Source organism: Microcaecilia unicolor, chromosome 4 (genome assembly GCF_901765095.1).
Source record: "Microcaecilia unicolor chromosome 4, aMicUni1.1, whole genome shotgun sequence".
NCBI lineage: Eukaryota > Metazoa > Chordata > Amphibia > Gymnophiona > Siphonopidae > Microcaecilia > Microcaecilia unicolor.
This window is the reverse complement of record NC_044034.1, coordinates 276,465,440-276,493,196: the sequence shown is the minus strand read 5'-3', so window position 1 is coordinate 276,493,196 and position 27,757 is coordinate 276,465,440. Positions and strand designations below refer to the sequence as shown.

General features: G+C 41.1%; 1 protein-coding gene across 1 annotated transcript; it reads left to right on the top strand.

Moving 5' to 3' along the window:
* Positions 1 to 526: 526 nt before the first annotated feature.
* Positions 527 to 27,757, top strand: TLR7 (toll like receptor 7). The gene is made up of 2 exons (XM_030201593.1): positions 527 to 603; positions 23,469 to 27,757. Exon 2 carries the CDS (start codon positions 23,531 to 23,533, stop codon positions 26,615 to 26,617), a length of 3,087 nt encoding a protein of 1,028 aa, XP_030057453.1. The 5' UTR covers positions 527 to 603; positions 23,469 to 23,530; the 3' UTR covers positions 26,618 to 27,757.

The window sequence follows — 27,757 nt, the reverse complement described above, 5'->3', positions numbered from 1 at the left end:
TACAGTGGATATTTGGATTTGCTCTTGTATATGTCATTTTTAATGGTCATGATTAGTTACTTAGGGCTAAGGTGCGCTAGCATTTTTAGCACGCGCTACTCATGTAGACGCCCATAGGAATATTATGGGCATCTACATGGTTAGCATGTGCTAATGCTTAGCACGCACTAAAAATGCTAGCGCACCTCTAGTGCAGCTTAGTAAATGGGGCCCTTAATCTTAGACTTTTGAACCCTTTCAATATATTATGTTTTCTTTATTCTAATCTTATTATATAGGTTTTCAATCCTCAGGTGGACAAAATTTCAAAGTCACTCATTTGAAAGCTTTTTGTTTGTTGTACAGAGACAAAAAGCGGTAGACTGCTGAAACTTTCTATTTTTATCTGAGGTTAGTAATTGGACGTATCAAGGCTGAGTACAAAAGCAAAACACATTGTCTTTGAGGAAGTAAGTAGAAGAGGGAACTATTTCAGTTCTTTGCATACTATTTCATTTTAGCTGTGAATTTTGCTGCCTGGAAGGTGAAAGACTTCTTCCTATCTATATTTCTCCTTCCTGCATAACAGCTCTCTGTAACCAGAAGTTTTCAACCAGTCTCATGGTATGTTTTAACATTTACTTTCACTAAATGGGAAGACTTGAACAGAAATGTTAGGTCATGCCTTTTCAGTCATAGAGCTGAATAGAGCTTAATTGGTAACAAACAGCCATAGAATTTAGTATTTTATAGCTTAGTGCATTTCTGTTCCCTTAATTTCGCTGCACATTGATTCTGGTACTCTATTGCTTTTAATATAATTGTTGTAGCTTTCAAATCAATTTTTATTTATTTTATTTATTTATTTATTGCATTTGTATCCCACATTTTCCCACCTATTTGCGGGCTCAGTGTGGCTTACAATACATTGTGAATGATGGAAATACAGTTTGTTACAGTGCGATTATAGGTTACATTGTGAAGAGTTATGGAAGACAAAGTTACATTGTGAAGAGTTATGGAAGACAAAGTCAAGTCAAAACATCTTTGGGGCATAGAAACTATGGAATGTGACATTGGGGAAATGATAGGATGATCGAATAATAGTAAGAGAGCGTTAGGGTATGACAACTTTATCTGTGGGTAGATTTTAGGTGTGGAGAGAATACAGGGGAAGAGAATTCAGAAGAGAGTGAATTGCGTGCTCATATAAGAGAAGGTTGATGCATGTAGTACTTTGTACTTTATGCCTTTGCACTTAGGGAAGTGGAGATTGAGGAAAGTTCGAGATGATCTTTTGGCATTTCTGGGTGGCAGGTCTATTAAGTCTGACATGTATGCAGGGGCTTCACCGTGAATGATTTTGTGAACTAACGTGCATACTTTAAAGGTGATACGTTCCTTGAGTGGGAGCCAGTGTAGTTTCTCACGTAAGAGTGTTGCACTTTCGTATTTTGGTTTTCCGAAGAGGAGTCTGGCTGCTGTATTCTGGGCTGTTTGAAGTTTTCTCAGTATTTGTTCTTTGCAGCCTGCGTATAGTGAGTTGCAGTAGTCCAGATGACTGAGTACGAGTGATTGCACTAGGTTGCGGAAGACAGATCTTGGAAAGAATGGTTTTATTCTTTTCAGTTTCCACATGGAGTAGAACATCTTTAGATATGTGCAAGTGAGTTGGTAAATCCTAAGAGTGTTTGTGGCATGTGCAATACCTATATGTGAACTAAATTCCATAGATACAGATATATAGGCGTATAGATCTTGATAAAATGGGATATGGTTTTTCATTGCTCAGAAATTAGGAAAGCAGTTGTCAAGTAAGCAAGAAGATCCTTTATTAATGCTGGTACTTTTGCACTGTACTAGGGCGACTATTTGGCTCACTAGCCATTTGGCTTTACATTTTACAGAGCATTTGGAATACATTGAAAATATAGAAAGGCGAAGAAAGATCTAGGAACTGTTTTACTGAAAATAAAAGGTGTAGAGAAAAATAGTAACACTGAGCTGTATTTTATTGCTATTTGTTACATTTATAACTTGCTTCATTATAAAAGTACCGTAATGAGGAAGAAGGTTCTGATCCTTGAAAGCTAGTCAAAAAAATGTTTTTAAGTAGTCCAATAAAGGTATCTTCCTTTTCCTTGTGTTTCATTTCTAATCAGCACAGTCTGAGCCTTTATTAAAATAGAACATAGAATCTTGATCTAAAATATCTGCTCCTTGTCACTTGATCACATTCTACCAGATTCAGACTCCATATGGCTCAGTGCTGGCTAGTATAACAAATTACAATGTCACATACAGAATTGCACCTAATAGATGGGAACATTTCCATTGCATCAACTGTGCTATGTGGTTAGTTTAACTTGATGTATGTGCACGATTGTGAATCTTTCAAAGCTGTCTACTGCCTCAAGACCAGTGTAGCACCGGAGTGGAAAGTGCAAAAATAGAAAAAGATGCTTCAAGACAGGTAATCTGTGTAATTCACTTATGAAGCCTGTTCTGAATCTTATGACATTCTGAAAGTCTTCTATAAAGAGGAAGCAGGTGTTGAAACAGTCTTATGTAACAGAATTTGCGGCATCGGATCCTTTGTTAGAAAAAACCCTTTTTTCTTGTCCCCAGGCTCATTTCCTTTCTTTGAACCTCCTACAGTTTATTTTCACATTATTCTACTTTTAAATACCATTTCTTGCTCTGCTCTGGTAAAATGTAAGAATTACTACTACGACTATTTAGCATTTCTATAGCGCTACAAGGCGTACGCAGCGCTGCACAAACATAGAAGAAAGACAGTCTCTGCTCAAAGAGCTTACAATCTAATAGACAAAAAATAAATAAAGTAAGCAAATCAAATCAATTAATGTGAACGGGAAGGAAGAGAGGAGGGTAGGTGGAGGCGAGTGGTTACAAGTGGTTACGAGTCAAAAGCAATGTTAAAGAGGTGGGCTTTCAGTCTAGATTTAAAGGTGGCCAAGGATGGGGGCAAGACGTAGGGGCTCAGGAAGTTTATTCCAGGCATAGGGTGCAGCGAGACAGAAGGCGCGAAGTCTGGAGTTGGCAGTAGTGGAGAAGGGAACAGATAAGAAGGATTTATCCATGGAGCAGAGTGCACGGGAAGGGGTGTAGGGAAGGACGAGTGTGGAGAGATACTGGGGAGCAGCAGAGTGAGTACATTTATAGGTTAGTAGAAGAAGTTTGAACAGGATGCGAAAACGGATAGGGAGCCAGTGAAGGGTCTTGAGGAGAGGGGTAGTATGAGTAAAGCGACCCTGGCGGAAGATGAGACGGGCAGCAGAGTTTTGAACCGACTGGAGAGGGAGAGGTGACTAAGTGGGAGGCCAGCAAGAAGCAGATTGCAGTAGTCTAAACGAAAGGTGACAAGGGTGTGGATGAGGGTTTTGGTAGAGTGCTCGGAAAGAAAGGGGCGGATTTTACGGATGTTGTAAAGAAAGAAACGACAGGTCTTGGCAATCTGCTGGATATGAGCAGAGAAGGAGAGAGAAGAGTCAAAGATGACCCCAAGGTTTCGAGCTGAGGAGACAGGGAGAATGAGAGAGCCATCAACAGAAATAGAAAATGGGGGGGAGCGGGGAGGTGGGTTTGGGGGGGGGGGGGAATGAGAAGCTCGGTTTTGGTCATATTTAATTTCAGGTGGCATTGAGACATCCAGACAGCAATGTCAGACAAGCACTTTGGTTTGGATGCAAGGTGAGGTATCAGGGGTAGAAAGGTAGATTTGGGAGTCATCAGCATAGAGATGGTAGGAAAAGGCATGGGATGAGATTAATGAACCAAGGGAAGAAGTGTAGATAGAAAAGAGGAGGGGACCAAGAACAGAACCCTGAGGTACGCTGACAGGCAGAGGGATAGAAGTAGAAGAGGATCCGCCAGAGTGAACACTAAAGGTGCGGAGGGAGAGGTAGGAAGAGAACAAGGAAAGGACAGAACCCTGGAATCCAAGTGAGGACAGGGTATCGAGAAGTATGCTGTGATCGACAGTGTCAAAAGCAGCAGAAAGATCAAGAAGAATGAGGATGGAATATTGACCTCTGGATTTAGCCAGTAATAGGTCATTGGAGACTTTAGTAAGCGCAGTTTCGGTTGAGTGGAGAGGGCGAAAACCAGATTGTAGTGGGTCAAGAATAGCATGTGAGGAGAGAAAATCAAGGCAGCGGCGGTGAACAGCACGCTCAAGTAATTTGGAGAGAAAAGGAAGGAGGGAGATGGGTCGGTAATTAGAGGGACAAGTAGGGTCGAGTGAAGGCTTCTTAAGGAGAGGTGTGACCACAGCATGTTTAAAGGCAGCAGGGACAGTCGCAGTGGAAAGTGAGAGGTTGAGAATGTGACAGATAAAAGGAATAAGAACAGGAGAGATGGCATTAAGAAGGTGGGTGGGAATGGGATCAGAGGGACAGGTGGTACATTTTGAGGAAGAAAGGAGAAGTGTAGTTTCTTCAATAGTAACTTCAGGAAAGGAGGAAAGGGAATGAGGGGAAGGAGAGAGAGGGGAACGGACTAGTGGAGGGAGAGGTGATGAAGTAGAGAAAGCAAGGTTTATCTTTTGAACCTTGTTGTGAAAGAATTCAGCAAGGGTCTGAGGAGATAATGAAGGGGGAGTTGGGGGAGGGGGCACCTTGAGGAGAGAGTTCAATGTGGTGAAGAGAAGTCGAGGGTTAGAGCCAAGAGAGTTGGTCAGTTGGATATAATAATCCTGTTTGGCACGTAAAAGAGCAGATTGGAAGGAGGTCAGCATGAACTTAAAGTGTAAGAAATCAGCAAGGGCCCGAGATTTCCGCCAGAGGCGTTCGGCGGAGCGGGTACAGGAACGTAGGTAGCGGATATTAGAAGTCAGCCAAGGTTGGGGTTTTGTACGCCTTACAGGGCGGGTCATCAAAGGTGCAAGAGTGTCTAAGGCAGAGGATAGAGTATTGTTGTAAGATGAAACAGCCTCGTTGACAGACGTGGATGGTGCCACAGTAGAGAGGAGGTTTGAAACATGGGAGGATAGAGATGAAGGGTCAATATCGTGAAGATTCCTAGATAAATTAGATAAGATAGGACGGGACTGGGAGGGAGGAGATTTAAGTGTGAAAGTTATAAGATGGTGATCAGAGGAGGGAAGATCAGAGGCAAGGAAACTAGAGGGTGAACAGTTGGAGGAGAAGATGAGATCAAGACAGTGACCATTTTGATGAGTGGGGGAGGTGGAGCATAGTTGGAGATTAAAGGAGGACGTTAAAGCGAGTAACTTGGAAATATAAGAGTTGGAAGGATCATTAGCAGGAATATTAAAGTCACCAAGGATGAGAGAGAGGGAGGAAGGATCATGGAAGAAGGCAAGCCAGGCGTCAAACTCACTGAGAAAGGATGAAAGGGACTTATCAGGGGGACAATAAATGACCGCTATTCGAAGAGGCAGAGGAGAGAAAAGGCGGATAGAGTGGACATCAAAGGAGGAAAAACAGTGAGATTGAGGTGGAAGAAGGGGTTGAAATCTGGAGGAGGGAGAGAGAAGTAGTCCAACACCGCCCCCACGACCAGCAGGGCGAGGAGTATGTGAAAATAGATAACCGCCATGGCACAGGGCTGCGACTGAAGCAGAGTCATCAGGGCAGAGCCAGGTTTCTGTTATGGCGAGCAGATGGAGGTGACGCGAGATAAAGAGGTCCTGGATATAGGCGAGTTTGTTACAGATAGAGCGGGCATTCCATAGGGCGCAAGAGAAGGGCAGAGAAGAGGAGGGGAGTAGAGAAATAGAGATGAGGTTAGAGAGGTCGCGGTGAGATCCCAAGTCAGGCTTAAGGGTTCATGTAATGTGCATCCTGACAGTTTAGCATCTTTATTTATTTATTTATTAGGATTTATTTACCGCCTTTTTGAAGGAATTCACTCAAGGTGGTGTACAGTAAGGGATATAGATGAGGTGTAGGGCCTACGTAGATTTGCCCTGCCTGTGGTAAATTCTTCCAGTTTATAAGATCTAGCTTTAGGAATGCACTGAACCCAGGTGAAATACTTGTCATATTTCATAGATGATTCATTTATTCCTTGTAAATTTGATCCAGTGCTTCCTAACCCTATCCTGAAGGCACATTTTAACTAGTCTAGGTTTCAGGATATCCATAATGTGCATATGATAAATTTGTATATATTTATTTTATTTATTTATTGCATTTGTATCCCACATTTTCCCACTTTTTTGCGGGTTCAGTGTGGCTTATATATATTAGGAAACCTACTATTTGCAAATCTATTTCATGGGTGGTTAGAGCACTGGCACCCAAGGAACTTAGACTGTAAGCCTTCCAAGGTCAGAGAAACAAGCTACTGTCCTTGAATATAAAAGTCACCTTGTTACTACAAAAAAAAAAAGGTATGGGAAATCCAAATTCATTTTAGGAATCCTGAAATGTATCACCCAGGACCTACTTCGTCTTTGTCTGCACATTATCCTATGGCAATTAGTTCTATAGGTTAACTGTGTATTATGTCGCAAAGTGCTGGTTTGCTTTTGATTTAAACCTGCCACCTGTTTATGTACTAAAATTAGGGCTTCTGATTTTAGGGGTTATCTGATGAACACCATTGAAACAACTTTGATGCTAAATAAAATAGGTGTGTGTTGGACAAATACTGGGAAACCTCTACTTCCCCATAGAACTGTCTCACCCCTTGTTTTTCCTATCTTAAATCCTTCACTTCACAACTCCTCAGCTGCAGGAATGCATATATTTGATTCTGTTGGAAAAGGTCCCGCTAGCAATAGCATCTGTGATGCAAAAACACTGATAAACACAAAAAACATTTTGTACTCTAAAAGAAAATCTAATGAGCTGGGAAATGAATACCTAGATTTACAATTTATAAACACCTAAGAATAGAAACCCCATGTATGATATATTGTGAATAATTGTTGCCTATGTACTTCTCAGCTGTAGCCATGTTTATCCCAGGCTGATTTGAGACCTAACTTTCAAAATTATATTGCTTTTCTCTGAGCCTGTAACAAATAGGGCCACTGTGTACAAGGCAGTACCAACAAGAGCTGGGGTTCTCAACCCCGGCTTTGGGACACACCTAGCGAGTCAGGTTTTCAGGATATCCACAGTGAACATGTACGAGAGAGACCTGCATCCATTGCCTCCACTGAATGCAAATCTCCCTCATGCATATTTATTGTGCGTATCCTGAAAATCTGACTGACTAGGTGTGTCCTGAGGACTCTGTTGAGAACCCCTGAACTAGAGTACACAATAGCTGATTATTTCCCAGTGCTTTATTTTTGAGGTAATTTACATACAAAAAGGCAATGAAAACAGTTCAATTTCTGTATCATAATCAGTTTGAAGGAACAGATTTTCCTTTTACAAATTCAGTGTAGCAACGACTACAGCTGCAACAGATTTGAATCAAGCTGATATGCAAAGAAACGTACAGGAGTGAATAGACTATTAACAAATCAACCAATCAAATCTCCCCAATTATGTGGAGATGTGGTTGATTTCTTTTCAATCTATTTCTCAGGACACAGCCAGTCAGGTTACCAGAATATTCACAATATGCATGAGATAAATTTGCATGTATTACCTCTTTTGTATGCAGATCCATCTCATGTACACTGGGCATATCCTGAAAACATGACTAGGTTCAACATTGTCCTCGGCACTGACGGAGCATAATGCTGAGAATCGGGGGAAACCCAAGAAGCATAAGTAGTCTTTTTCGACGCATAATGCTGGGAGCTCTGGGGCATTGGCATCACCAGGACCCAAGAAGCACTGGCACCAGGAGGAGCGCTCCCCCTCTTTGGAAGAGGTGCTGGTGTGCAATTCTCAGATCAGCCAGGGTCCCACTTCTGTTCAGCACTGACATCATCTCAGGCTGCCTCTGTCCCGGATCCTCCACCTTTGCCGATGCCTTCTTTTGATAAGCGGTACTGAGCTGTGCTCATGATGTTGCTGGCACACATACTGCAGTTGCAATCCACTCAGGCATCAAGGGCACTTGCACCAACTGCAGATCAGCTCCAGATTCTTCCTGAGACTCCATACCTGTGGAGAAATTCTCAGCATTAGCGCCTCAAAGGGTGTTGATGTTGACATTGACCCAAGCTTCCGAGGGCCAGAAAAAAAGCACTTGATTGAGCTCCTTCGTGAGATATGCTCTTGACCAGCTAAACAATCCAGGTGCAGGAGCCATTAGGGTTCATCAAAAATTATCTCAAATCCTAGGTACATGACTCAAGCAAAAGCCTCTCTACCAGAGGAAAAGATTACCATGCTGCTATTTGTATTGTGAGATGTACACATGAGGCAGCAGACTTAAGCATAAGGCATGTTGATGTTGGGCCACATGACATCAACCGTACAGGTAACTCCCTTGATGTATCTCAAAATGAACAAAGGGGGGGAGGGGGAAAGCATCACCAACGTGAATCAAAAGAGCAAAGGGCCAGGATGCCACTGAATGTACCAAAAGTGTACAAAGAAAAAAAATACTTTTTCAAAAGCTTTAATACTACATCTTATAAATTTCATAAAAGACCCAATATGGCCATATTTTGACACCTGTCACACCTCAGGGATCATATCAATTTAAATAATAAAATCACACAATTAGGCTGTGAAGGTGTAGCATGGCTGAATAAGCCACTAAAAGCCCTCACTTCATTCAGTGGTGGGTTTTAAAAAGGTTTGGCCAAATTCCTGGACGAAAAGTCCATAAATAGTGATTAAGATGGACCTGAGAAAGCCACTGCTTATCCCTGGTGGTAAGTAGCACATAATCTTGCTACTTTGGTGAAGGGTTAGAAGGGAAAGTTTGCCTTTTGTGAGTGACAAAAATTAGCAACAGAGTGGACACACAGGAGCAAGTAAACAATATGAGAAGTGATCTACAAAAATTAGAAATGCGGGCTAAAGCTTGGCAGTTAAACGTTTAGTGCAAATAAATGTACTGTGATGCATTTTCAGTGCAGAAATCCAAAGGAGCTATATGCTAGGGGGAGAGGGGCTGATGTGCACCGATCAGGGAGAGATCTTGGAATGATAATATCTGAGGATATTAAGGTGGTGAAACAATGTGACAAGGTGGTGGCCACAGCCTGAAGAATACTAGGCTGCTTAGAGAGAGATTTAACCAGCAGAAGGGAGGAGGTGATAATGCACCTGTACCAGTTGTTGGCAAAACCCTATTTGGAGTACTGTATTCAATTTTGGAGGCTGTATTTTGCAAAGGATCTAAAAAGAATTCAAGCAGAGGAAGGAAACCGAGCCAGAAAGCATATATGAAAAGATTTGAGTTTCTTATCAATCTAAACCAATCTAAGTTTAAAAGATTGGCAGGAGGTAACAGAGCTTGTGCATATGTTGGACGAAAAGTGAGTGTCAACACATATCAGTGCCTGTCCTACATACGCATATTAGCCTCAAAAAAAATTTGTAGAAAAAATGTGGGTGCTTTACTACCAAAACACAACAGCAAAGAGAGAGAGAGCAATAAACAGACAGATAAATGCATTTAATAAGTAATCAGTTAAAGAGCTAGGAGGTAAAATAACGGCATCCAATTTTATTTAATAAATAATGAAGGTAAAGATTAACAACAAAACAATCTGAAGATCAATAACCATAAAACCAAGTATTATTCAGAATAATATCAAAATCAGTTTCGGTGTTGCCTGACATATTTTAGCAATTCATCTGCATCAGGGGCTTCCCTTCCAGAAGAAAGGTAAGAGCACCCAAAATAGGTAGGGATCTGCATTTGAAACATTTCCTATGTTTTGTGTTGAGAGGAAGAAAAACCCTGAAATTCAGAGGGGGAAGGCAGTTTCCTCGTATAGTGCACACTTTCTGAAAGAGTGCACACTATGAAAAATATTGGTTCTATAACAAAAACAACATTTTTCAAAAATGAAGAAAATGAAAATTCCCATAAATATTAACATGTTTATCCACTCCTTCCCTAGCTGAGATAATATTTAAACATCTCTCTGACTTCATGTGCAACTTTCTTTAAATCAGTCACCTTACTTTCTAACTCTTCCTACTTTCTTGCCTATTCATATGTTACATCTTTGCTTTGCCCTTCACTATCAATTATAATGTTCTATTAAGTATTGTGTTGACATTGTAAGTAGTATACTATTGGGCTCATTTTCGAAAGAGATGGAAGTCCAAAAAGTGACATTAATCGGCATTTGGATGTCCATCTCACAGAAACGTCTAAATCAGTATAATTGAAACCTCATTTTGGATGTCTTTGTCCGAAGTCTGTCAAGAAGGACATCCAAATCTCAAGGGGGCGTATCAGTCGCATGTTCGAGGCGGGACTTGGGCGTCTTTCAGCCATAATGGAACAAAGTAAAAACGTTTGTCCCCGACCCTGTGGGTTCTGTCTCCATCCCCACCGATTCTGTCCCCATCCCATCCCTGCAGGTTCTGTTCCTGCCCCATCCCCGTGGGCTCTGTCCTCATCTGCAGAAGCCTTGAACACTTATGATTTTATATTTAAATCATTTTATTAAAGTATTAAAAGGAACAATATGCTATGTAACTGTTGTTTATAAATCACAGATAGAAAACAATAATAATGATCAACTACCGTATTTTTCGGACTATAAGACGCACCGGACCATAAGACGCACCTAGGTTTTAGAGGAGGGAAATAGGAAAAAAAAAATTTTCCTCTTTCCCTCCTCTAAAACCTAGGTGCTCCGGTGCGTCTTGTCCGGGTTTTGGACCTCCGTTGTGTACTTACAGGATTCCATGTTCCCTGGTGGTCTAGTGACGTCGGGGCAGGAAAGAGCCCCCTCTTTCCTGCCCATCGCGCTGCTCTCCGTGCTTCTCAATGCTTTCTGATGGTCTCGGCGATATTCAAAATGGCCGCCGAGAATCTCGGCGGCCATTTTGAATCTCGCCGAGACCGTCAGAAAGCATTGAGAAGCACGGAGAGCAGCGCGATGGGCAGGAAAGAGGGGGCTCTTTCCTGCCCCGACGTCACTAGACCACCAGGGAACATGGAATCCTGTAAGTACACAACGGAGGTCCAAAAACGCTACCTTCGGACTATAAGACGCACCCCCCATTTTTCTCCCAAATTTTGGGGGAAAAAGTGCGTCTTATAGTCCGAAAAATACGGTATATTAACACCACCCTCTATCATTCCAACCCCAATAATAGCTGACTTCTATTACCCCAAGGAATCCTAATCCATCCTGTTAAAATGTCCAAGGGTACAAAATACAACCCGCTCTGTATGCTTTAGCAGGGGAGAAATATGCCCCATGAAACACTATTATGATTTTTTTTAATTTGTGGATGAGTAAGTCATCAACAATCTCAGGATTCAGTCTAGCTCTCCTGTCTTTCACAGTCCTTCCTCCAATAGAAGATGTCTTCTTAGACAATGTGCTGCTAGCAGGAATATACAGGATACCCTATGCAAATTTTGCTAAATGTGGCCAGCATGTTTGCTTGTTTTTTCAAAAAATCAAAATATCATTGTCTGAATCAAACATAAATAACAGTCCAGTTCATTAACAGGTTCAAAGTAGAAAATGACACAGGGACAAAGTTTGTCCCTGTCTCCACAGGCTCTGACCCCATCCCCGTCCCCGTATCATTCTCTAATACAAAATCCATGCTAGGAAAGGCCAACAAAATTACCTTGTTGAGGGGCCACCCCCCCCCCCCCCCCCGATTCTCACCAGGGTCCATTGGGATGAAAAAATGTAAATGATTTGCTGACCTCCCAAGGTTTTTATACAACAGCTGACTTAGAACCCAATTGAAACTGTTTTTTCCAGTTTTGGCCAAAACCAAAACTGCCACATAAACTGTCCAAAGAATGCTTTAGATTTCTCAAGAAAACTAAGGGAGCCTTTTACAAAGCCGAGCTAGTATTACATGGAAGGGCATAATTGAACAGCGCCGGCCAAATAGATGGGCGGCCATCTTCGGGGCCGGCTCCGTAAAGGGGCAGAGCAACCCGTATTTTCGAAAAAGATGGCCAGCCATCTTTTCTGTCGATATTACGGTTGGGGCTGGCTAAATCTCAACATTTAGGTCAAATGTTGAGATCGCCGGGTTTAGAGATGGCTGGCTTCGGTTTTCGGCCATAATGGAAACCAGGCCCGGCCATCTCAAACCCGGCGAAATGCAAGGTATTTGGTCGTGGGAGGAGCCAGCATTTGTAGTGCACTGGTCCACCTCACATGCCAGGACACCAACCGGGCACCCTAGGTTCCAGGTGCATAGCTCCCTTACCTTGGGTGCTGAGCCCCCCAAAACCCACTCTCCACAACTCTAGACCACTACCATAGCCCTAAGGGATGAAGGGGGGCACCTACATGTGGGTACAGTGGGTTTGGGGGGGGGTGGAGGGCTCCCATTTACCACCAGAAGTGTAACAGGTAGGGGGGGATGGGCCTGGGTCCACCTGCCTGAAGTGCACTGCACCCACTAAAAACTGATCCAGGTACCTGCATACTGCTGTCAGGGAGCTGGGTATGACATTTGAGGCTGGCAAAAAAATGTTTAAAAATTGATTTTTTTGGGTGGGAGAGGGTTGGTGACCACTGGGGGAGTAAGGGGAGGTCATCCCCGATTCCCTCTGGTGGTCATCTGGTCAATTGGGGCACTTTTTTGAGGCTTGGTTGTAAAAATAAATGGACCAAGTGAAGCCGGCGAAATGCTCATCAGAGCCGGCCATCTTTTTTCCATTATCGGGCGAAGCCGGCCATCTCGTAACCACACCCCCATCCCGCCTCCGTCCTGCCTTCTGTACCCTGCCAAAACGCCCCCTTGAAGTTTGGCCGGCTCCGCAATGGAAAGCAGTTGGCGCCGGACAAAATCGGCTTTCAATTATACCGATTTGGCTGGGTTAAGGAGATGGTCAGCCATCTCCCGATTTGTGTCGGACGATGGCCGGCGATATCTTTTGAAAATAAGCTGGATAGTAATACTGCCAACAAAGGGGCCTTATACAAAGCTACACTAGTGTTATTAGCTCATGGTAAAAATCGGCTGGCGGTTAATGCTGAGATGCCCTTTGTAAAAGACCCCCTAAAATTCAGGTTTAAGTGACTAGGCATTATTAAATAACCACTTAGCATAAGAGTTGTGTCTGCTGGCTTAAAATAAAGATGCATTGTCAAGATGAACAGGGCTGCTGGGGGGGGGGGGGGGGCAAAATTCCCCGGGTCCAGCCTCCAAAGGGGTAGTTGACAGACTAAAGATAGTTGTCACTGAGTATGTGTATGGGAGGGGGGGGGGAGTTGGAGAGTACAAAGGGATAGGAATTATATCTTCCCTATCCCCCATGGTGAGGTTAAGTACTCCCGCGGGGTCAGTGTAAGGAGCTCCACTGGTCCCTTGAGGTTGTGATTTGGTATGAGAGGGAAGGATGGGAGAAAATATGGAAAAATGTTTGATAGGAACGTTGATACTGGACAGTGAAAACTAAAATAAATTGTTTTGGTTGTTTTTAGTCAGTTAAGTGAAAATGTCTTTAAGTGTATTTGGAGACAATAAAAATAAAGGTGGTGGTGGGTGAAATCATAGTAAAACAAAATAATAAATATAATGAATAATAAAGTATATTAAAATATCAAAACAATAATATATTTAGCATGTATGAATTTAAATAATACACTGTTACTGAAAAGGAAAGTAAAGTACATATATAAAATATCACTGTGATGAAGTGGTGTCTGTTGGGGCCTGCACTTTGGCCACACTTTTAGCAAAGCTGCTTAATGCCACAAACTGCCCACCAAGAAGCCATGCAAGTGCATCCAAGGGGAGAGGAAGCAGCTGCGGGATACCGAATGTCATGTGACCTGAGGGAGGTGATTAAGATGGATAAAGGGAGTAACCCCCTTTCTAGTGAATCTCACTGGTTCTCAATTAGTCATATACAGTCTTGTACAATTCCTCTTTGATATAAAATGGCCTTTCCTGTCTTTTCCTTTGAATTTCATTATATATTTGCTTGTTTTCAGCATGAGTACGTCACTTTTTCTGAAACTGATTAATCTTAAAGAAATTTCTGTAGAATTTATGGCTCAAATTAATGCATACGTTACTATTATTGTCCTTGCATATAAATTTCATACTTGTTTAAACAGAACATTTTAATCCTTATGGCAAAACAAATAGCAAAATAGCAACTTTGTTTATTTTTATTTTACAAATGTTATCTAATTCAAATTTGGGGCAATATTTAAACTTGGTGGTCATGGTTTCTTTTAAATGCCAATTGCAGCGTTTATACTTGGATATTCAGCATTGGCTGATAACCGGATATTGGTGCTGAATATCCAGATATGGCGCTATCTACCAGCAATAGACGGATAAATGCAATATTTACCACCATTATTTGGATATGAATCTGGATAATTTGGGATATCAATTTTTTCCTGCTATGGTATCTGGATTGTTATCCAGATACAGACACTGAATATTGCTGGTTTCCAGACGCATCCTAGCTCCAACCAGGCTCCTCCCCTGGCACCATCCAGACACAGGGCCAGTCTGTAATGATTTTCTGTGGCATTATCCAGACAATGTTGCTGAAAATCCATGGATTGACCTAGTCACCGCTGCTTATTTGGATAGCAGATGCTGTTACCTGGATATGTAGTTTTGAATATACTGCAGTGGTTCCCAAACCTGGTCCTGGATATCCACCTGATTTCAGGATATCCACAATGAATATTCATGAGAGAGATCTCCATGTACTGCCTCCATTGCATGCAAATCTCTCTCATGACTATTCATTGTGGATATCCTGAATACCTGTCCTGGGGTGCCTCCAGGACCAGGAATCACTGGCCTACTGTGTCTTATTTTGTTTTAATCCATTTCCTGTGCCACCCCAGTTGTTCCTAACATTGTCATTCGCACAGTCCACCACACATCTTCCATTTCATATAAACCAATAATATAACAAACTAACACAACTACAATTTTTTTTTTACTGGAAATATATTGTTTTGCCACTGCTTTATTTCATGACAATATTTATAGCAGTTGTAAGCTCAAATGCATTTAACAATCACACAGAGCTAATCGGTATCAAAACTAGCTCTCTAAGCATAACATGTTCAGATAACACACATTGGCATGACTCACGGTGTAGTAGAGCCAACCCTCAATTCGTGGTGGTTCCTCCCACGAGTGTTCATGATATTTAAAATCATCTTCCCCATATTCAGTCTCTTGACTGCATTTGGGCCTAGATAGCTCACTTCCGCCATCCAAACATAAAAGCTGTGACCACCTAACATACCTATACCCCAACCCCCAGCCTATAAATACACCAAACCCACAGCAACAAACAAAAACAACATGCAATATACATAGACACACTAACTTAAGGGCGGGAAGGTAAACGTCTCTTCACATTGAAGCACAGACCATTACACTAACCCACCCTGCTCCCTCCAACTCCCGAATGCTGTAAACCCACCAAAAATGACATCACAATTCCTCACCGTTCACCCCACCTCTTTTTTTTTTTAACTAGTCCACTGATTCAAACCAACCAATCAAAAACTTTCCCACATGCCATAATTACATCATCCAATCTCACATTTTCCTTTTCCCAAATTAACCCCATCACACCCTTCTTATTTGGCCTGTCTCAGACAATGTTAACACCCTCTCAGCTTAGTCTGAGAGGGTTTCCTAGCATTGTCATTCGCACAGTCCACCTTGCATCTTCCATTTCTTAAACATATAATGTAACAAACTAACACAACTACAATTTTTTTAGTGGAAATATATTGTTTGACCACAGTTTTATTTCATAATATTTAAAACAGTTGTAAGCCAAATTGCATTTAACAATCACATATAGCTAATTGGTTTCAAAACCAGCTCTCTAAGCATAACATGAATAAACATGCGGATAAAGGTGAGCTGGTTGATGTAGTGTATCTAGAGTTTCAGAAAGCGTTTGATAAAGTTCCTCATGAAAGACTCCTGAGAAAATGGGACAGGAGGCAATATTTGCTACGAATTAGGAATTGGTTATTGGACAGAAAACAGAGGGTAGGGTTAAATGGCCATTTCTCTCAATAGAAAAGGGTGAATAGTGGAGTCCCATAGGGATCAGTACTGGGACCGGTGCTATTTAACATATTTATAAATTATCTGGAAATCGGAACGAGTGATTAAATTTGCAGATGACAGAAAACTATTCAAGGTTGTTAAAACACATTCAGACTGTGAAAGATTTCAGGAAGACCTTAGGAAATTGGAAGACTGGGCATCCAAATGGCAGATTAAATGTAATGTAGACAAATGCAAAGTGATGCACATTGGAAAGAATAATCAGAGTCATAGTTACCTGATGCTAGGGTTCACCTTGGGAGTCAGCACCCAAGAAAAAGATCTAGGTGTTGTTGTAAATAATCTGCCTAGTGTGTGGTGGCGGCCAAAAAAACAAACGGGGATGCTAGGAATTGTTAGGAAAGGGATGGTAAATAAGACCGAAAATACTCTAATGCTTCTATCACTTCATGGTGAGTATTGCGTTCAGTTCTGGTCGCTGTATCTCAAAAAAGATATCGTGGAATTAGAAAAGGTTCAAAGAAGAGCAACCAAAATGATAAAGGGGATGTAACTCCTCTCATATGAGGAAAGACTAAAGAGGTTAGGGCTCTTCTACTTGGAAAAGAGATGGATTAGAGGAGATATGATTGAGGTCTACAAAATTCTGAGTGGTGTAGAACGAGTAGAAGTGAATCGATTTTTTACTTGTTCCAAAAGTACAAAGACTAGGGGACATTTGAGGAAATTACATGGAAATACTTTTAAAACGAACAGGAGGATTTCACTCAACAAATAGTTAAGCTGTGGGACTCTTTGCCAGAGGATTTAGTAACAGCAGTTACCATACCTGGGTTTTAAAAAAAGTTTGGACAAGCTCCTGGAGGAAAAGTCCATAGTCTGCTATTGAGACAGACATGGGAAAGCTACTGCTTGCTCTGGAATTGGTAGCATGGGATGTTGCCAGTATTTGGGTTTCTGCCTGGGGCTTGTGACCTGACTTGGCCACTGGTGGAAATAGGATACTGGGCTAGATGGACCATTGGTCTGACCCAATGGCTATTCTTATGTTCTTAGATAACACACATTGGTATGACCCACAGTGTTGTAGAGTCAAGCCTCAACTCATAGTGGTTCCGCTCACGAGTGTTCATGATGTTCAATCTGTTTGCATTTGGGCCTAGATAGCTCACTTCCGCCATAAACAGTGACAGCCTCCAGCACTCCCCCCCCCCCCCCCTCAATTGAGTTGTGGTCAAACCTTCTATCAAACAAGACTCAATCAAATCTTGAAAAGAACTCAGAAGGATATTCAAACCTATATCTGGTAAATGTACCCCATCTAATCTGTAAAGACTTGGGCAATCAGCTGTAATCAAATCACGAGCCAAAATCAACCCACCGGTTAAATAGAAAAAATTAGACACATCACCATTCACCCTACGGCTTAACCGTTCAATGGCTAATGGGTTCCTAGCAACTTTCCAAACCCTGCGTAGAATTTTTTGGGACCAACAAACACAAACATTTGGAAAATCAAACAACACATGCAACAAATCACAATTCATTGTCCCAATCAAATTCACCCCTTTTACATAGCTTAAGTCATTGCCACTCAGATGAATCATAATCAATACAAGTGAAGAGAAACATTTAGCTTGAAAAAGCATAGGTAGAAGTTGTCACAATTCATGCCAAAAAGTCCCAACCGAAGAATTTGAATGCCTGTTCCACAAGTCCTAAATTCTTCCCCAGAGAGACTCCATAACATACTTATGGGCCCAAAAGACATGAGTGTCCACAAATCCAGAAGCCTATATCAGGAGACAAATTGCCTGAAAAAGAAACTGGTAAAAGAAAATAGAGCTTTTGATTATTAAGATTTTTCTCCCCCCTAACATAAACCCTGAATTTATTAGAACGCCAATGACCCAGCCGACAGATCAGCTCCATGAGCTGCTGCATAAGATGCAGCCCCAATTCAGAATGAATGAGTTCCATACTCACAAGGATTGTACCCTAAAGTCACCAAACATTTTTTAAAAACTGCAGCAAGCTGAAATCTAGTTAAAGGAACATCATTAGCGTATACTAGCCAGTATAAATCACCCTCTGGGTGAATTTCTCTATACACTTTAGAAAAACACACTGGACTAGCTATTAAATTTTGACTGTTGTGCAATGTAATCCAAGAACTTTTCCCCTCTTGATCTTAGAAAAACAAAACCTTAAGTGAATACTTCTAAACAAATATCTTGAAATAACAATTCATTACTCCCAGAAGCCTGTTGAGAGGAAGCAACAAGCTCAGTTACCTGACATGCAGCAAAAAATACAACTGTAAATGCTAATTTAAAACAACAAAACTTCAAACTTTGAAGAACAAATATTTGGCAAAATATATAATAATTGCACCAATTTTTCATATAATATGGGCAGCTGCACTAAACGAGGCCGATATTGAAATCCAGAATGAGCATACCCACACATTTGCTTTTGCACCAAATATGAAGAGGATGGATCCACCATACCTCTCACTTTTGACAAAAATGCAATGCAAGCAACAGACTTAGAAACCATCCCATAGACTTTGCAAAATCTAAAAATTCAAGAAAATGCAAGAAGTGTGCCCATCCCGAACTATAGCTCTTTCAAGTGTCGGGCACTAATACCCGCTGCAATTCTTTACCACTTTGCGGAGGGAGATCCATAATGTTTCTGGCATTTTCAGACGTGATGCATCTGCTGCAGGAGCCAGCGCCCGAAAATGAACCCACTGCAAATGAGAGAACATCTGCTAATTGGTTGCAAACACCTGGTACATGCTGTTTAGACAAAAATAGGTTAAGCTATACATATCTCAACACAATCAGATGCAGCAAAGCTAATCAAGAACTGGCACCTAGAAGATTGCTTATTGATGGCACAAACCACAGAGGAATTATCAGAACACAAAATTAACCACCTATTCTGCAATCTATCTTCCTAAATCCATAAAGCCGCCCAAATAGGGAATAACTCTAACAAAGAAATGTTAAGGGCCCAACTACTTTCTTTCCACTAGACTGGCCATGGCTCAGCAAGCCAAGGTCCTTCAAAATAAGCTCCAAACCCCTGAAACATCCGTAAAAAGTTGCAGATCCATAGTTGTGACAGCCTCCCTCTGCCAAAAATATATACCATAAAAAGAGTCCAAAAATGAATTTTAAGTCAATCCAGTTTTTCTAATATGCCCTTTATGGTGCAATCGCTTAAGCCCACTACCCAACAAAGGCAGACAGCGGGAAAAACACACCCCAAAGGGATCATGCGGGCTGCAAAATTGAAGTGTCCAACCAAAGACTAAATTTGTACTTTTTTGGGATCTTGCCAGGTACTAGTGACCTGGATTGGCCACTGTTAGATACAGGATGCTGAGCTTAATGGACCTTCAGTCTGTCCCAGTATGAAAGTACTTATGTACTTATGTAACTTCCTCTTGTCACAAGTCACTCTAATAGAATCTTTTAAGGCATTGAGCTTTGACAAGGAAGCCGAGACTGCATAAGCACCAAATTTAGTTCAATGCCCAAGAAAACCAAAGCAGTAGTTGGCCCTTCAGACTTCTCAACAGGCTAATGGAGCTCCAAGCTCTGCAGCTACTCAATGAAACGCAGACTTCAAACTAGCACACTGATGCGAATTTGCCACTCCCCCAAAAAGGAAATCATCTTAATAATGTACAATCCTACTCATTCCACTCACTTGCTGGACCACCCGGTGAAAAAAAGTAGCAAAATCCTCAAAGTATGCAATAGAGATGGAACACCCCATTGGCATATATTTGTCATAATAATACTGTTCTTGAAAATAAAAACCAAGTAAGTGAAATGAGCTGGAGTGAACTGGTAATAAACGAAAAGCTGCTTCAATATCTGCTTTTCCCATTAAAGCACCAGGACCCAAGTGTCACAACAGAGCTACAGCTTCATCAAAAGATGCATATTGGACTGTACACAACTGGGAAACGATAAATGAATTAATGCTGTGACCCTCTGGATATGATAAGTTGTGTATAAATCTAAAAGTTCCTGGCTCCTTTTTTTTTTTAATTACCCCCAAAGGAGATACTATAAAATCATCCAAAGGAGGCTCCATAAAGGGGCCAGAAATCCGTCCAAGCTGTAACTCCTTCTCTGACTTCTTAGCCAGTACCTCTGGATGCTCAGCAATTGAAGATGCATTCTTACATCTACGCAGTAACGGAGGTCCATCAAAAGGAATAGGAAAACCTTCTGAAAACCCAACCCAAAGCAAAGCAAATAAGCATCCCTGCATTAGGATAATTGGATAACCAAGCACTCAAATCAATTAAACACAAAATACATGATTCAAATACAATTATACATAAGAAACTTCCAATGATATATAAGAAACTTCCATAAAATTACATCCAATGGTACAGTATCTTTAGACTCCTGAGGCAGGCCTGTGGCCGAAACACAATACTGTGTCGAGTCTACAATAAAGTTTGCTTTTTTAAAACTACATCATCATAGTCTCAGCATCTTGGAGTCATTGGTCCACTTCCCCCTCTGCTCAAGGATGCCAAGGCTGAACACTGGAAGACTGGATGTGCACCTGAGTATTGACTGCAGTTACCATGCCTGCATCACTCCCCACATTATATTAGAAACAGACATTGACACTGGACCTACCTCACTGAACTCCAGGATTCCCAGCCATCCCGACACCCCACTAAAGGAAGGCATGAAACCCCACCCTCCAAACCCATTTGTGAGGAAGGAAGTCCACTAGCCGCTGAGACATTTGCAGTAGAGGCCACTCCATGAAAGGAACAAATTCTGGATGGAGTCATTTCAGGCAAACATAAGTCAACATTATGTAAACCCCAGGCTTCAGACTTATCCAGTGCCATGATTTTCCTAAAAATTCATCATAGTTGAGCCATTGCCATGCACCATTTTTTTTTATAGGCATGAAGTATAAAATCAGAGTACCTTAACAAACCTGGGTATAAGGAAGATTTATGCCCTCCTAAAACACTCGCAAAAACATGGAAACCCAATAACCAGATGATGATGGTTTTGGGTACCCTACCCTTTTTCTTTTTCCCCTCTCCTTTACCTCCCTTCCTTTTTCTTCTCCCCATTATCCTCTTCCCAAACAATTAAAGCAAATAAACCCAAAAAGTTTTGTTTCAATATTTTTTGTCTCCATTTCTGAGAAATACTATCTAGCGGAGCTATTGCAAGCAATGTATGATATGACCTTCACGACAAACGCTAGCCGACTGCTCAGATGGAGCCATAGCAGATTGCATTGGGCGAACCCAACATCTCTCACATGGATATCAGAATCAGAAGACAAAGCAGAGGTTGAACCCGACGAATCCCACAAATCTGAGAACTCCCATACACCCATAACATCACTAGAAACCCCCCGCTGCTGCATTTTTTTCAACTGCATACATTTAACTACATGTCTGAGCCGCTTCAAAAACTTTCTATCACATAAACTCTTTCGTAATGAACTGGAATGCCTCTTTTCATTTACTTGTGAATGTTCTACCACCTCATGCGAACCCCTTTCATTTTTTTTTTTACATTTGTACCCCGCGCTTTCCCACTCATGGCAGGCTCAATGCGGCTTACATGGGGCAATGGAGGGTTTTCACCCACCTCACCTATAACACGCTGAATAGACTGTAATAACTCACTGTATGAATCCACTCTAGTCCCATGATCTCTTCTGGAAGTGGAAGGTCCCTCTCCTGCTCCACTAGATGTAGCAATTGCAGAAGGACCAGGGTCAGCAACGGCCTGCCTGGAAATAGCTTTCCTCTTCCTGGATCCTGCAGATTGGGCAGCTGCAGTGTTCTTCCCAGCCGCATGACTACCACACATTGACAAGGCAGCCACCTGGGTCCCATCACAGGGGCCAAGTAAGTGAACAGCCACAGAATTGCCACACCCAATACTACAACTTCTGCTCACCACATTATGACATTTATCTCTCCTAGGAGCCATTTAAAATCAATAATTCCTCATCTTATAAATGCACCAAGCACACCCCCACATAAATCATTTACTACACCCACAGCAAAACACCAGCCCCCTCCTTTTTCTAAACAAAGTCAAAGTTACTTTATCCCCATCAAAACCAGCCCCTTGGATAGTATTAAATATATTGATACTCAATATTACAACAATAATCCCAACAAACATTTTTTGTTTTACTCACACACACTGTCCCACTCTCGTACATCAAAAATACACAGCACGGGAACTCCCCAGCTTCCAAAACAACAACTAAAAACTTACTTAAAATCTTTTAAATATCACCACACTATATACCCCCAGAATTTCCAACGCAAATTACAGGAAATAGCCTTGACTCTCTCCAGAGAACGACAAACATCTGAATAGGGAATTTAATAATTAACTCACCACAGCAACCACTAACCAATGCCACAGAAAGAACCATGGTCCCACACAAAATCAGTCCGTGCTTCAATGCTACACTGCTGAACTGAATGGCACCAAAATTATGCAGCAGGCAGGAAAACATCACCACATAAATATCACGGTCCTTGAATGCCTGCTAAGAATTGTTGACGAAAACCACAGCACTCTGAGCTGCACTAACCAGCCTTAAAACCAGCACTACAGCTGAGCAACCCCAAAAACCACTGCTGCCAGAGTGATGGACCCAAATGTCAACAATTACCACACCGTCATACTGCTGCCAGGAGCAACACGGATACCGCAGTCGACTGCATCAAGTGTCACAGCAAACAACAACCAGGCAAAACAAACTCCTATTCTTCACAAAATATAAAAGTTCCTTCACATTATCACAAACCATTACACCAACCCACCCTGCTCCCTCCCAACTCCAGAATGCTGCAAACCCACCAAAAATGGCATCACAATTCCTCACCATTCACCTCACCTCACCTCTTTTTTTTTTCAAACTACTCCACTACTTCAAACCAACCAATCAAAATCTTTCCTACAGACCATATTTATGCCATCCAACCTCACATTTTCCTTGTCTAAAATTAACCCCATCATACCCTTCTCATTTGGCCTGTCTCAGACAATGCTAACATTCTCTTAGGTTAGTGTGAGAGGGTTTCCATACTCTTTATTACTTTCTGTCCCCCAAAGCCTAAAATCTCTTCAAAAACAGTAGATTGCAAATGTAGATGTCCCTTATAATCCAGGCTCCCTTTTGTATTGGTTTCCTGTAAATCTGTGAGATATACATAAATTCTCCACCCTTTGTTCTGTGACTAAGCGCATCATCTGTGGTCTTGCAGGGATGCAGTGGTATTTAATAGCTTATTATGTGTATTTTATTTTAAAATGCAAGATGTGATATAGGATGGTAAATCACTTTTTCTTTCTTTCTCCCTTGTAGGCATTATATATATTTCATCACAATTGTTCCTCTTCTTCTTTCTGCACATCCTGTTTTCAAAGATGCTCCTGGCCAGCTGGTATCCTAAAAGTTTCCCTTGTGATGTGAAAGAATATGCAGAATCGTCCGGTGTAGCAGTAGACTGCAGCAATCGGCGCCTGATAGAAATCCCAGATGGCATTCCATCCAATACTACAAACCTGACTCTAACCATTAATCATATACCAACAATTACACCCACTTCTTTCCTCCAGCTTGGGAAGCTACTGGAGATTGACTTTAGATGCAATTGCGTGCCTGTTATGCTGGGGCCAAAAGATCACGTGTGCACCAGGCGCCCAGTCATCCAGGACAACAGCTTTGCTTCACTTGCCAATTTGAAGTCATTGTATTTAGATGGTAATCAGCTCTTAGAAATACCCCGTGGCCTTCCCCCTAATTTACTTCTTCTTAGTCTTGAAGCAAACAGCATCTTTTCCATTACTAAGCAGAATCTATCAGAGCTTGCAAACATTGAGTTTTTGTATCTTGGACAGAACTGCTACTATCGAAATCCTTGCAATGTTTCATTTTATATTCATCCAGCAGCCTTCCAGGACCTAAATAATTTAACCGTCTTGTCACTGAAATCCAATAACCTGACCAGAGTCCCTAATGGTTTATCATCCAGCTTAAGGGAGTTTTACCTTTACAATAACATGATCCAGATAATTAAAGACAATGATTTTCAGAACCTTTCCAACCTGGAAATTCTTGACCTAAGTGGCAACTGTCCCCGCTGCTACAATGCCCCTTATCCTTGTACCCCATGTCCAAACGATACAGAGATTCAAATTGATCACAAGGCCTTTGATTCTTTAACAAAATTAAAAACTCTACGACTCCATAGCAATTCACTTACAAGTGTCCCAGATGCCTGGTTTAAAAACACAAAAAACCTACGAGTGTTAGACCTGTCCCAAAATTTTCTGGCTAAAGTGATTGAGGAGGCCAGTTTTTTGAACTACCTCACCAATCTTGTAGAACTGGATTTGTCCTTTAATTATGCACTGCAGAGATACCCAAAATGCCTGAAACTTGGAAAAACATTTTCAAAATTGTCTTCCTTGGAAACGTTTAGGATCAAGGGGTATGTTTTCAAAGAACTGAAAGAAGATAATCTTAAGCCTTTGTTCAGTCTCAAGAAACTTAGAATTTTAGATCTTGGTACCAACTTTATCAAGATTGCTGACCTCAGGATGTTCAAGAACTTCCATTCTCTGAAACTAATAGATCTTTCTGTTAACAAAATATCACCTTCATCCAGTGAATCCTCCTGTGGTTCCTTTTCTGTAACCAGAGCTTCAGCAGACATGTACAATTACAGAATACTTGAAGAGATGCATTATTTCAGCTATGATGAGAATGCTCGCAGGTGTAAGTCTAAAGACAGAGAGGATGCTACCTCCCATTCGTTTATCGATAAAGACTGTCTTGATTATGGGCAAACCTTGGACCTGAGCAGAAATAACATATTTTTTGTAAACTTTATGGACTTCCAGGACCTCAATTTTCTGAAATGCCTTAACTTATCAGGAAATGCCATTAGCCAATCTTTAAATGGTAGTGAATTTCGTCTATTGTCCAATTTGACATACTTAGATTTTTCCAACAACCGAATTGATTTGCTATATTCAACTGCATTCCAAGAACTGAAGCATCTGGAGGTACTGGACCTTAGTAGTAACAAGTACTATTTTTTAGCTGAAGGTGTTACTCACATGCTCAATTTCACCAAGAATTTACCAGCTCTGAAGAAACTAATGATGAACTCAAATGAAATTTCTACCTGCACCAACACAGCAATGGAAAGCCAGTCACTTCGTACGTTAGAATTCAAAGGCAACCGCCTAGATGTTTTATGGAGAGATGGTGATACAAGATTTTTGGAGTTTTTCAAGAAGCTTAGTAATCTGAGCACCCTAGACATTTCTGACAATTCCCTGAGCTTTATACCTCCAGGTGTTTTTGAAGGTATGCCTCCCAATTTGGAGGAACTTAACCTGTCCAACAATAAGTTAAAGAGCTTCAACTGGGGAAAGCTTCACCTTTTGAGAAATCTGAAAATTCTAGATCTCAGTGACAACACTCTGTATACAGTTCCTCGTGAACTGTCCAACTGCACTACAACTTTGCAGCACTTAATACTGAGAAACAACCAGATCCAAAAGTTGACAAAGCATTTTCTCAGGAATGCTTTCCAGCTAAGATATTTGGATCTTCGCTCAAACAGGATCAAAATAATTAAGAAATCTAGTTTCCCTGAGAATGTGCTGGATCACCTAAGTGAACTGTTTTTGGAGGGCAACCCATTCTTGTGTAATTGTGAAGCTGTGTGGTTTGTCTGGTGGATCAACCACACAACAGTCACTATTCCTAATTTGGCCACTGATGTGACCTGTGCAGGCCCAGGAGTACATAAAGGTCAAAGCGTGGTTCTCTTAGATATGTATACTTGTGAGCTAGATTCCTTGCATATGATTTTATACTCTGTGACGTCATCAATTATCCTTTGTCTGATGGTGATCATGGTTGCAAGCCATCTTTTTTTTTGGGATGTGTGGTACATTTACCACTTCTGCACTGCTAAATTCAAAGGATATAGACGTTTGCTTTCCTCATCAATCTGTTATGATGCTTTTATTGCCTATGATTCTAAAGATCAAGATACCAGTGAATGGGTTTTGAATGAACTGGTTGTAGAATTGGAAGATAAAGGCGATAAAAAGTTTAACTTGTGTCTAGAGGACAGGGACTGGATACCAGGCCAGCCAGTTTTGGAGAACCTGTCAGAAAGCATACAACTAAGCAATAAAACAGTATTCATATTAACAAGAAGATACATAATGAGTGGAAAATTCAAGACAGCCTTCTACCTGGCACATCAGCGCCTTCTGGATGAAAAGATTGATGTGATTATTCTCATATTTCTTGAAAATATTTTACAAAAGTCCAGGTATCTCAGATTGAGAAAGAGGCTGTGCAGCAGTTCTGTTCTAGACTGGCCCAGTAATCCAAAATCCCAACCTTATTTTTGGCACTGTCTGAAAAGTGCCTTGGCAACAGAAAATCATACGGCATACAATAAATTGTTTAAAGAAAGTGTCTAGTTCTCCACTTTTTTCTCCATGCTTCCATGAGCTATTTTACCTTTTGGCCACATGGAGTAATTAAGAGATAAAGAGAAAAGATGACTCAGCAGGTCAAAAGTACTATAATATTTGAAACAGCTCTACAGATTCTTAAGGAATGCATGCCTCATGAAGTGCAATTAATAACTCACTGCCATCAATCGCTATCTGATAACCAAAGACTAAATTGTATAATCTACAATGCTGTATTTTATGTCTTGCAGGCTACTGTTCATTGCAACATGAGAAATTAATTGCATTGCCTGTTACTAAGAGAGCCAGGCTTCTAGATTACTGAATAGTGAGGAGAGAAAGTTGATTGAAATCTGGGGAATAATTGATTTGCTTTACTGTTCAAGGAAAATGGAAGACTATTTGTCATCAGAGAGGTGCACTGGGCACATGGTTTAAAATGCTATTACTGTTTTGTTCATTATAAAAATAAATTGTAACTACCTACTTCCTGTGCTGCTACAAGTAGGAGGAAAACCAATATGTTCAAAGGAAGAACCATACAGAATGGTTTGAAGTAATACCAAACTTGTGACTTGGGCCTTAACAAAATGTTCAGGTGGAGGAGATGGGACAAATAAAGGCTCTTGGTCATTTTCTCAGCACCCAAAACCACCGAACTCGTGGATTAAAACTTCTGAACAACTGTTGGATTAATAAATAAATCTGTAAACATCTTAACATAAAATGCTAGCATTAAAATGGTCACGTAAATATTTAATAAATGTATTTGAAAGTAAGTCGTGGAAACTTAAAGCACCAGTTTTCCGGAAGGCTATAGAAGAAAAAGCAGTCTTTTTTTTCTGGCTGCCACCAAAGGTTTTGGTTCTTACTTAATTCTTATCTTCTGCTGTTCCTTTTTCTCACATTCATACTTGACTCATTTTCAAATCTCTGAAATCTGACATCTCTTCTACCACAGATTGAGCCCTTAATCCTCTTCCTACCTGCCTTCTTGACCTGATCCTCTTATTGGTCCCTCCCTCATACATCTCTTCATGGTATTGGTTTCCTGTCAATATTTTCTCTTGCATACCACCATATTCAAATACCTTTTGCTTAATATCTCTTCATCTTCCACTTATGGCACCATTTCTCTTCTCCTAT